At 41.0% G+C, this 12,080-nt stretch overlaps 1 protein-coding gene across 1 annotated transcript; it reads right to left on the reverse strand.

Annotated features, from left to right (window-relative positions):
• Positions 1–347: 347 nt before the first annotated feature.
• On the reverse strand, positions 348–7,758 carry GMNC (geminin coiled-coil domain containing). The gene is made up of 5 exons (XM_047874004.1): positions 7,750–7,758; positions 7,056–7,230; positions 4,552–4,640; positions 3,068–3,184; positions 348–1,435 (listed from the first exon to the last, which is right to left on the reverse strand). The coding sequence occupies exons 1-5, from the start codon at positions 7,756–7,758 to the stop codon at positions 815–817; spliced, it is 1,011 nt and encodes a 336-aa protein (XP_047729960.1). The 3' UTR covers positions 348–814.
• Positions 7,759–12,080: the final 4,322 nt, after the last annotated feature.

Below are 12,080 nucleotides of genomic sequence, written 5' to 3' on the forward strand. Positions count from 1 at the left end.
AAAAATGATGAATGTAAATACTTCCAGGAATAGAAGTTTGACAGCATCTAGGCAATTAGGATGGTTGGTTAAAGAGGCAATGCCAGGTGCCTCTAGAAGCTGATGTACCGTGGCACATTTTGAAGTAATTTTAATTCTCTTAAATCTTTTAATTTATCAGTGGTATTTCCTATTCAGTAGAGTTATAGCTCTTTGAAGAGCCTCTTTATCAACTCTAGCACAGGACACTCAACTTACTGAACTGTACTACATATAACACTGCTCACATCTACATTATGTCTTCAGGAATGATGATGGGCGAAGACACTTCTTTCTACCCTACCCCAGCTAACTGAACACTCAGTAACAGGCACTTGGAGCAATGATAGTATTCACTCTAGAGGCAGTTTTCAGAAATAAAGAGGAGCAGGAGAGGGATGAAAGTGAGAGGGTGGAGGCTATGAACATTTAAACTGCTTGATGAAGGGACAAAAGCTGTTAGACTTGTTATAATTGAAAGAACATATGCAGGCCTCAAAGAAGTATTCAGGCAATTGGAAAATACCTTTTCAAGTACAGGGCAAAGGGAGGAAGTCAACAGCAGGTGTTGCTATGTAAACAAGTCAAATTTAGGTGAAAAAAGAGTAGGCATGTTTCATCATGGATTCTTGGAAGCTGTTCTTTGCAGATTTAAGTGGATAATTGAGATTGACATTTAAAGTGGCAGGAGACAGTCTGGGCAATAGCTTCCATATTCCAAATAGTCAGGTTCAAGTGCAAGAGAGGTCTTCGTAAACAGAGTTGATGGCAGTCTTTTGTGTCAGAGCAGGGGTCACTAAGACTGCTTAGGGACCCAAGTGAACTTCCAGCCTCCCTCCTCATCTCGACAAACAAAGGCTTGTCCCTGGTGGAAGGAATGAGTTTTCACATTACAGTGAGGGCTCAGGGATGTGGAAAAGGCCATCTCTGTCTTATTGGGAGACACATCAGAAGTATAGTAAGGAGGAGTTTGCAGCCCTCCTGGCACATTTGAAAGTTGAGAAAGTAAGTGAAAATCTTCCCCATGCCTGGCAGTGCTATGTGAGGGGGTTGTTTGGTCACCTCCATAGTCAATTGGCAGATCCTCCCTGGGGATATTTTCATAATTGACTGCATCATCCGGAAACTGGGGAAATGTGCTGGCAATTCTTCTGGGATGAGAGGAGAGGGCACTGTAGTTAGCTGATAAAGTGTCATCAATGGTATTGAGGTCTTTTAATCCAAGTGTTTGAAGAACCCAGGGATCCACAGGGGGCCCAGGTTGTTCTTCACAGTTAGCAAATTCACCGGAGAGGTTTCTCTTGGCATTTTTGTGATGGGGGATCTCAGGAGGAAAATACCTTTGCTCTTTGGGTTTCCTCTTTCCCTTTCTGAATTTTCCACATGCTTTGGAAAACTCATCTGATGACAGTAATTTCTAGGAAAGTAGCATTTGAAAATATACAGTCAGATAGTCAACCAAGATCATTTTCTTTACTGTTGTCTAATTAAAACTCCTTCAAATATTAACTAGTCACTTTAACTCCTTAGAAAACGTGATTAAAATTCTATTCTCTCTGTCTCTGTCTTTGTCTCTGTCTCTGTATCTGTCTCTCTGTCTCTGTCTCTCTGTCTCTCTCTCTGTCTCTCTCTGTCTCTCTCTCTCTCACACACACACACACACAAGTGATTGAATTAACTTCTGTTTCCAACTTAAAATCTATAATGACAAGTTACTACCTGGAAACTACAATTCATGTTTTTTACTAATCATTTAAAAGTTGAAAGAAAAAATAATGTCTTTAAATTTTCAATTCAGGAAAGTAATTATTATAATAATGACAATAATAGCAACTATCATGTATTGAACACTGGCTACATGCATAATGTCATTTTATATGGGTACTGTTAAAATCTTCCTTAGCGAGGAAACTGAGGCACAGGCATATTAGTGACTTGCTAAGGATCATGTGGCCTAGATTAAATCGAAGCCATGTGATTCTAGACAGAGCAACTGATTGAAAAGAGTAACTAACACTGCTTCTTCTTGTTCCATTAACTTTCATAACACTTTCGTGTGATATGTATTATTCTACATCTTGGACAATTGGAAAACAGAGAAAAAAACCTGTCTAATCTATATCATTTACTAATTTAATAAATGTCCTTTGTTTTACAAAATGGTGGCTGGACTAAGGAGCCCAAGCTAATAACTGTGAGATGTGCTCCCTTTTTTAACAAAGCTAACTGGATTGTAAAGGAGTCAGATATGGTATCTTTTCTTCTCTGAGCTTTTATGTTCAGTAAAAATGGCAAGAAGCATAATCAATTTAAATTAAATAATATCAAATAACGTAGCTTGTCTAGAAGCAAGGAAAAGATTGATGACAGAAGCAATAAGTGTAACAAAATGACAAAAAGATAACAGAAATATAAAACCCAGAGAAAGGAAGAAGAACAGGAAGAGACTATGGACAAGCTATAAGTCCTTGAGTTAGAAATAGTCTAACTCATTTAAGAGTATGAGAAAAACGATTCATTAAAAGATAACATAATTGGTGATCTATAACTGCCACTCAAGAAATCTGGGCTCCAGCCATATTCATAACAGTTTAGAGCTGAGGAGATTTTCAACGATCTTTTAGGCCATGTATATCCAGATGAACATAACTGAGGCTAAGTGAGAGAGCGATTTACCGAAAGTCAATCTGATGATAAGAAGAACTGAGTGTCTTTCGGATCTGATTCCCACTGCAGTGTTCCATCCATTTAGCTCTCTGTCTTTTGATTAACCTCTGTTGTCTTAGCAATTCCCTTGACTGGCTTGATTCTTAAGCAACTTTTGCTGTAATACATGGCTAACATCTGCAGTCTAGATACTTCTAAGAAATGATACATAAAAATTCTTGTGAAAGTGCTATATTTCCTTTCAGAAAACTCCATCTAACCTAGAAATGCCTTTGAAGCCATGCTGTTCAGTACACCTTCTACAATTAATTAAGCAGTTTTACCCAAATTACCTCCATTCTCAAATCACTGCTGTGTTTTTATAAAAGGGATAGTTACATACCTTGGCCTTTTCCTCAAGACATTTAACCAAAGCAGAATTCAGGTATTGTCTAAGGTGATTATTCTCTTCGTGTAACCTAGCAAGTTCTTCTTCCTTCTGCACCAAAGTATCTTGGAGCTGCAAAAAAGCATACAATGGTGAAGGCTGCTCTACTATATTGACTTTGTAACCTTATAATAATGCCACTGATCCTTAACCTGCTTAAACTTGATCATTATTCTATTTGTTTTACAAACTCAACCTCCGGGAGCCCTTGTCCTCTAACGCCTAAATTCAATCTACACCCACCTACCACCTGATTGTTCAGTTTTGTGCTCTGAACTTCTTATTCATTGCAAAGTGTTTGAAGAGATTATATGACTTTTAAGATTGCAACCACAAGGGAATCGGGAAAATGAGCTGCGTGCAACTGTTTAAATATAGAAAAAAGGATTTAGAAAGGTTTCGCTGGACTCCTTCCTTGCACATTAAGAAAAGAAGAAAAACAAGGGGGGCTGGCTTCCTTCATCCTCAGATTGGTCTGTTTGTATATCCACTAGATCAAATTATTCTCTCAGGAACAACAACAAATAAAACGTGATAAATGAAGCAATCTTTGCAAAAACTTTGTAATCATCATCCCTCTCCAAGTGATGAGCTATGTGTGTGCTTTAAAAATACTATCACACTCAATATACCATTTGGTCTTTCAAGCAGCCATCTGAGGAAGGCAATATAAATATTTCAATTCCATAGGTATGGAAAAAGAGGATTCAAGAGGTCATAGGACTACAATGTATGCAGTCAGGTCCTGACTATAGGGCCCCCTGGAGGGTTTTGATTGTTGTTGTTGAATTTGTTGTTTTTGTTTTCTTCCCTGTGACACTGATCACCTATCTTCCTGTCCACCTCTGTGGACATTTACCCACTGTGGTTCTAAATTGCAAGTCAACATATGAATTTAACAAGGGAAAAGAAGCAAAGTAACATTAAGGGGTGATGTTAAGAACAAACTACATGCTAAGTGAAATGAGTCAGACTGAGAAAGACAAATACCATATTAATTCACTCATATGTGGAATCTAAAAAGCAAAATGAATAAGCAAATAGAAGGCAGAATCCTATAAATACAGAGCATAAATTGTATTCTCTGTCAGAGAGAAGGGGATGGGGGAGGGGCAACATGGGTGAAGAGTAGAGGCAGATAAAGGTTTCTAGTTATGTCATGCATTAGTCATGGGGATAAACGGCACAACATAGGGAATACAGTTAATGATATTGTAGTAGTGTGACAGCAGTATATCTGTATGGTGACAGATGGTAGTCACCCTTGTGGTGAACACAGCATAATGTATAGAGAAGTCAAATCACTATGTTGTACACCTGAAACTAATGTAACATTGAGAGACAACTATACTCAAATAAGTTTAAGAATAAAATAAAAGTAAAAAAAAAAAAAGAATGGACTGCATTTGCATGGAACATGTCTGCCTGGTTATACATACCTGCTTGTTTCTGTAGAGCTGAGAGGAAAGCTGAGCCTCTTCCCACGAACATGAGTTAGGAACAGGGAAATTGGAGTCACTGGATGATTCTATGTGAAAATACCAAATGGATAACTGAGAAAACACACTTGGGGTTTTTGTGTAATGCAGAGCTCATGGAGGGATTTCAGACAGTTTAATGGATCCAATTACCTTTCTAAAAATAGCTATTGCCTCCTTATAGGAAACAAAACATTTAAAGCTTCCAGAAGGGATAAACATGCTATGAAAGACAAATATTTATAGACTATATGCCAAAATGGCTAAAGGGATGAATTTTGAAGAGCTAAGAGGTTACATTTCTTCCTAATATATGAACTCCTGCTGGCTAAGCTTATAAAAACCATCCCATCTGCATTATGGATTCACTCAAATATTTATTGATCCTTCCCCTGCTAGGCATAACATTGCAATTTCACTATGTTTTCCAAGTTTCTATCTTATTTTCTAAGGTTTAGCATTTGATAACATAGTGTTTGCCTCTAAAATCAACTCCTACTTTTGATGGTGTCATTTTTCCCCAACCATGAAAATCTTGGCCTGTTTGCTTATCCATTAAAGCTGATGGAGAGTACATATTCAGAATTATATGTGGTATCACTTTCTACTTGAAAATAATTTGGATCTTGCTTCTCTGAAGACCTTGATGGAAATCTCAAAACTGTACCCTGAATTCATGTATTTCAAATGTCATCATTCGTATGTTTCTTATGCTTTTGTAAAGAAGTTTTTTTTTCATATTTGATAGCAAACTATACCTACCAGTAAAAACTATGCTTATGCATGCTATAGGTTTACTTTTGTTTTATTTTCCTCATCTAGTACAGTTTTGACTCTTGCTCATCTCTACGGAAACTGAAATATTCCTGAAATATTTTCAACTAAAGTAAAATGATGAGTAAGGAGACAGGAATAAAATTGTATACAGTTTGGTTTTTTTTTTTTTTTTTTTTTTTTAATTTTTTTTTTCAACGTTTTTTTATTTTATTTTTGGGACAGAGAGAGACAGAGCATGAACGGGGGAGGGGCAGAGAGAGAGGGAGACACAGAATCAGAAACAGGCTCCAGGCTCCGAGCCATCAGCCCAGAGCCTGACGCGGGGCTCAAACTCACGGAGTGCGAGATCATGACCTGGCTGAAGTCGGACGCTTAACCGACTGCGCCACCCAGGCGCCCCTACAGTTTGGTTTTATATTCTTGGGCATTCTGTCTTCTCTGTTGCTTGTGGTAGAAAGACAACACTGAACAACTCCCTTCCGGAAATATAAGTGTGTTTCATTATGTTGGGGGGGGGTTGTTTGTTTGTTTTCTGAAATTCAAAAAAAAATAATATGACAGAAGCAGGAGTACACATATTTAATGGTGAAGTGTCTACAAGTTTTTCTAGAAACCAGATTGCTAATATAGAAATTCCTTTAATATTTATAAGAACTATTTACTCAGCCCCCAGTGAAAATTAATACATGATTTTCCATCAATGTTATCTTTCCCTCCAAAATTGAAGTCTTCTTTGAGCAAAAAGGAATCATTTTTCCCCCCACTTACAAGATACTATTCAACTCTAAGAGAACAGATAGAGAACAAACTGAAGGTTGATGGAGGGAGGTGGGTGGGGGATGGGCTAAATGGGTGATGGGCCTCCTGAATAGGAGGGCACTTGCTGGGAGCACTGGGTGTTATATGTAAGTGATGAATCACTAAATTCTACTCTTGAAAACAATATTATACTATATGTTAATTAAATAGAATTTAAGTAAAAATTTGAAAAAAAAACAAACAAGAAACAAAACCATGACCCAGTTAAAAAGAAAAACAAACCAAAAAATAAATAAATTTGGTCAAGAGCTTTGAAAAAAAAAAAAAGAAAGAAAGAAATAAAGAAAAATAATAGCTATTCATTTTAGAGAAAGAGGAAAGGGTACCGAGATAAATCATTTTGAAAGATAACTGTTGTTCTGATTTGGCTTTCCTTTCTAAATAAACTTTTTAAAAATAAACATGGTATGGATGCAAAAAAAAAGAGACAATGTTCATAGGACTTCCTTATGAAATAAAAGGGTATATTAGTATTTTTTCTCATCTCTCTCTTATACCCAGGGAAACTTTCCTGAATTCCAAAAGAAATGCTCCAACTGGTATCTTGACTACAAAAGCATCTCACTAATATTGTTTATAAATCTTTGACCCAAAACCAAATTCCCTCAGTGGGTTGGAAATCTCCAAAAACTATAAAGTGTGGGGAGAAATATATCTTGTCCAGTGGGCAAGGGGAAGAATCTCATTTTCAATATATGACAGTACAGAAAATCAGGTTATTTAGGGTGTAAAATGCAGGAGTCTTTGTGCTTTCCTCAACTTCCCATACCATTTCTTCTTCTACAGAGTTCTAGCCCATGATGCTTTGCAACTATAGGTGCTGGAAATGGGCTTCAGACCTACCGGGAAAGCAGAAGAGCAGAACTTACCCTGCGCCTGTGGTGCTTGTTGGGGCTCTCTGTTGTCCAGGAGACCAGCAGCCCAGAAAGAGACCCAAGTCTCCGTGGAAACGTCAACACTAGATTCTGACGTTGTAGTGGAATACGGGCAATTACAGCTCTGGCCTCCTACAAAGTACTGGTCTTGGCAAGGCAGAACAGTGTTCTGTGAAATTCAGTATGAGGGATCAGGGTGGGGGTGGGGAGGGTCCCAGGAGATGGAATGATTGGGATTTGGAGGGGGATAAGGGTGGGAGAAAGAGGCACAAATTACATGCAATGAATCAAAAACAGTACAGGTGTTAAGCATAGGTCCCAGGTTAATTCGGTGGTCAAAATATAATTACTAACAGGGAATCAGCTCCTTGGGTTTACCCAGTAGTTTCCTTAGGCTCTCTCAGCAAAGAACAGGCTAGTATTGGATGGACCAAATTTGTAAATATCCAAGAGTATTTTCTGTTGCCATGACTCAGTCATCTAACAGGCTATCCAGGATCTAAGTAAAAGGAATTCTACTTAATGATTGAAAGATATATGGACTATTTGGCTCTTTCTAGCAATACCTTAATTATATTTCTAACAACGTTAAAAGACAAAGAGCCCAGAATGCTAAGGCTGAAAAGGACTGAACATGACATATAAGGAAACCTCCTTATCTTTGCTTCTTAGTTTCTGAATTACACACCTGCTCCATCCCTTCCTTCCTCCTTTCCCTGGCTTTAAATGCTGCTGGATCCTATAGTGGTCTAAACTGTTTGAGATGGATGTATAGACATATAGATACATTCCAGAGATAACCACATACATTTTGCTCCTAACTCCAAGCACCGGTACCTATAGTCACTCCAAGTAAACATATCATTAAAGCTGAAATACGTTAGTCAGCAGAGGCAGCAGGCTCTAGATCTCTCCAGCACTAGGTCTCAGTGCCCTTCCAAAGTTATCTTGCCACTACTAACTGCCTGGCATGTATTCTCCACTGTGTTCTGAGCCAGCGAACACCCTCCTGCCCCCGACTCCTCAAACTTCAAACACACAGTCTTTCCAAATGTCCAAGCAGGGGCAGGTATGCAGCCTTCCTGGGTTAATTTGTACAACAGCTCATTCTTAATTATTTGTCAATGTTTAATCAGGTAAAAGCCATTCATTTCAGCAGAGTCCAGCTTTGGACAAACTCTTTTTGACCACTACAAGTCTTTTGTTGACTTGAGGACTTTTTGGGCATAACATAAACAGCGAGAAAACAAATAAGAAGAAGGAAAAGGAGAGAGAGAGAGAGAGAGAGAGAGAGACTTAAGCTAATTAAGTCACAATTTGTTAATATCCTCATTAAGTTAAGTTTTGAAAAAGTCCAATCTTTTGGGCAAATCCAGCTTGGGCAGTGCAGACCAAAGAAATTCAGCCAAAAGTTTATCGAGCACTATTTTCTTTTATTCTAAAAGCATGTTTGTAGGCTCTTTCCCTGAGGTTATTATTGGAATCAGAGCTGAACTATTATGCAATTGACACCTGAGAAGAAAACAAACCTCAAATACCTTGGACTAGCTCAAATCCGAATGTCTGCAAATATGTGCATAATCTAGAGGAAGAAGTAGAATGAAAAGTGAGTGCAGGTGGGGGGGGGGAAGAAAGTTGGGAGAAAGTACAGAGAGTAGAAATAACACAAGAAGGTAAAAGGATGAGAGAGATGGGGAATGAGAGACTGAGGGAGCAGAGACAGGGAAGAAGATAGGGGAGAAGTAGATGGGGCAGCAGAGAACACCCCTTTTAGTGGGCAGGTAGCAGAGAAATCTTGCATCCAAGGTGGAAGAAATTCTAAATGCAAAGCCTACTAGCTCTCAGAGCCCCCCGGTTTCCCCAGCGTATTACCTAAACCCCAGGTCCTCACTTACCATCTTGCAGTGGAAGAAGGCGCTGCAGAAACTGAGCCCTCAATTTTTCGGTAAAGCCTGTAGGAGCTTTAAATGGGACTGAGGGGAGGAGCTAGGAGAGGCGAGTTCTAATCTGCGGGAGCTCCCGGTGACGCCGGGGACTCCCGGCGAGCGCCGCCCTCTGATTTGGTGCGAGGCTGTCAAACTGGTGACGTAGGTGAGGAGACGTCAAGCCAAAGTCTCTGGCACTCAAGGCGACCGCCGCGCGGGGACCCGAGACCTGCCGCCACCTGCCGCCGAGCGCCCGGGTGCGCTGCGCGGCTTCGAAACCCGAAACCCGCGCGGTGCCTGCCGGCGGCCCGCTCGCCGTCCGCGGTCGGCCGAGGGTCGGCGGTGGCGGGACCGCGCTGCCGGCCCGGCCCGACGGGGCGAACCCGGCTCCCCCTGCAGGGCGGGGCGGACTCGTCGCCTCTGCCGCCGGAACTAGGGAAAAGCCCAATGCGGCGTCTCTGGGATGGAGCAGACCTTGGGGAGCAGACGCAGCACCCAGACTTAACACTGCCCCTGTGTAGTTCCTGGCCACGTGATCAATGCCAACCTAATGTAGGACCTGGTGAACGGACTGGCTTTCCCCCCTCTTTTTGATATATCTCATTTTCCCCAACTCCCGAGGGGCGTGTGAAACGGGAAGATGATCTATATCCATTCTAGAATTTAAGTTTGGGGAGAATAGCTGTTCCCGTCCATTGTGTTCACTGCTGTTTCCAAAGTGCCTGGAACAATCTCTAACCTGTCATGGGTGCTCAATAGAGAATTAAAATACGGGGGTGGGGGGCGGCTGGGGGGCTTAAGCTTCTGACTTCAGCTCAGGTCATGATCTTGCAGTGCGTGAGTTCAGGGGAGTTTGAACCCCATGCCCTGTGTGGGGCTCTGTGCTGACCGCTCAGAGTCTGGAGCCTGCTTAGAATTCTGCCTCTCTCTCTCTCTCTCTCTCTCTTTCTCTCTCTCTCTCCCTTCCTCCTCCTCCCCGGCTCATGCTCTGTCTCTCTCCTCAAAACAAAGTAAACATTAATATTTTTTTTAAATAAAAAGAATTAAAATACAAATTTAAGAGGCGCCTGGGTGGCTTGGTTGAGCATCCGACTTTCAGGTCATGATCTCAGGGCTCATGAGTTGGAGCCCCAGAGCCCTGCCTTGGGCTCTGTGCTCAAAGCTCAGAGCCTGGAGCCTGCTTCAGATTCTATGTCTCTCTCTGCCCCTCCCCTGCTCACACACTCTGTCTCTCTCTCTCTCTTAAAAATAAATAAACATTAAAAAAAATTAAATATAAAATACAAATTCAGGGGCGCCTGGGTGGCGCAGTCGGTTGGGCATCCGACTTCAGCCAGGTCACGATCTCGCGGTCCGGGAGTTCGAGCCCCGCGTCGGGCTCTGGGCTGATGGCTCAGAGCCTGGAGCCTGTTTCCGATTCTGTGTCTCCCTCTCTCTCTGCCCCTCCCCCGTTCATGCTCTGTCTCTCTCTGTCCCAAAAATAAAAATAAAGAAAAAACGTTGAAAAAAAAATTTAAAAAAAAAAAAAAAATAAAAATAATAATAAAAAAAAAATACAAATTCAACAACCTAAAGTGTCTGTCTCTGTGTTAGCCCTAGCTTCACAATTACTATTATATAGAATAAATAGTTACGATTACAAAAAAAAAAAAAAATACTTCTCAGTTAAGGTATTTTATTTCCCCCATCTTTTCTCTTGAATTTTATTCTCATGATTTCTGTGATGTTACATCCAGAGGAGAAAAAGGAGTAATATCATCTTTAAAACCATTCATCTACTTGGGGCACCTGGACGGCTCCGTCAGTTAATAATGGGACTTTGGCTCAGGTCATGGTTCCCAGGTTTGTGGGTTCCAGCCCTGCATCAGAGCTTCTGTCTCCCTCTCTCTCAACCCCTCCCCCACTTAGTCTCTCTCAAAAATAAACAAACATTAAAAAAATTATCTACCACTAATAGCCAACTCTTATGTCAAATGACAATAACCTAAGGGGTGGTTACTCTTTATTTTTTAAGTTTATTTATTTATTTTGAGAGGAGAGGATAGAGCATAAGTAGGGGGGGAGCAGAGGGAGAGGGAGGTCATCCCAAGCAGGCTCCACACAGTGCAGCGCCTGATGCAGGGCTTGAACTCACCAACCTTGAGGTTGTAACCTGAGCCAAAGCCCCAGGCTTAACAGACAGAGCCACCCAGGCACCCAGGGTGTGGGTGCTCTTCTTGTCCCTGCTTTGGAGGATGACAAATGAAGTACTGAAGTTAAGAAACTTGACCAATGTTTACACGATTGGGAAGTGGCAAACTCTGGTTCCAGCATCCATGCTCCTATCACAAGTATGGTTTTTTACTCTCTTGGACTTCTTTCCACTGCACATGATAGCTATTTATGCAATGGCCATTTTTGTGGATTGAATTATGTTACCTCAGGATTTATGTTGAATCTCCAACTCTGAATGTGATGTATTCAGAGACAGGGCCTCTAAAGAGAGAATCAAGGTTAAGAGGTCATAAGGGTGGTGCCCTCATTTAATAAGACTGGTGGTTATAAGAAGAGGAAGAGACACCAGAGATGATATGAACAGAGTAAAGGTCATGTGAAGACAAGGCCAGAAGGTGGCCATTTGCAAATCAAGGAGAGAGATCTCAGGAGAAATCGTTCATCCTGCTGATACCTTGGCCTTGGACTTCCAGCCTCCAGAAATGTGAGAAAATAAATTTTCTGCATAAGCCATCTCATCTGTAGTTCTTGTTATCGAAGCCCTAGTGAACAAATGTGGGCATGGTGTAGGGATTGAGAAAACTTTGGATTCTGGCCTGCATCGTCCTTTCTCTAAACCAGTTCTGACCTTTATTTATTCTGGGTTGGATTGTGCCCATCATCCACAGCACTTAGCAATGGCTAACACACAGCAAATGCTCCTTACGTGTTCTGTGTTCGACATTAAGGAAGGTATGGAAGAGGAAGAGGAGGAAGGCATCAGACTTGGTAGATAACCCTTTCTCCTGTTCCATACAGTTTGTTCACATTTTTAAGTGAAGGATACCAGGTTTGGGATCATTGCCTGGAAGATACTGCCTGGGTTACAGGACATGACTCA

This window comes from Prionailurus viverrinus, chromosome C2 (assembly GCF_022837055.1).
Source record: "Prionailurus viverrinus isolate Anna chromosome C2, UM_Priviv_1.0, whole genome shotgun sequence".
NCBI lineage: Eukaryota > Metazoa > Chordata > Mammalia > Carnivora > Felidae > Prionailurus > Prionailurus viverrinus.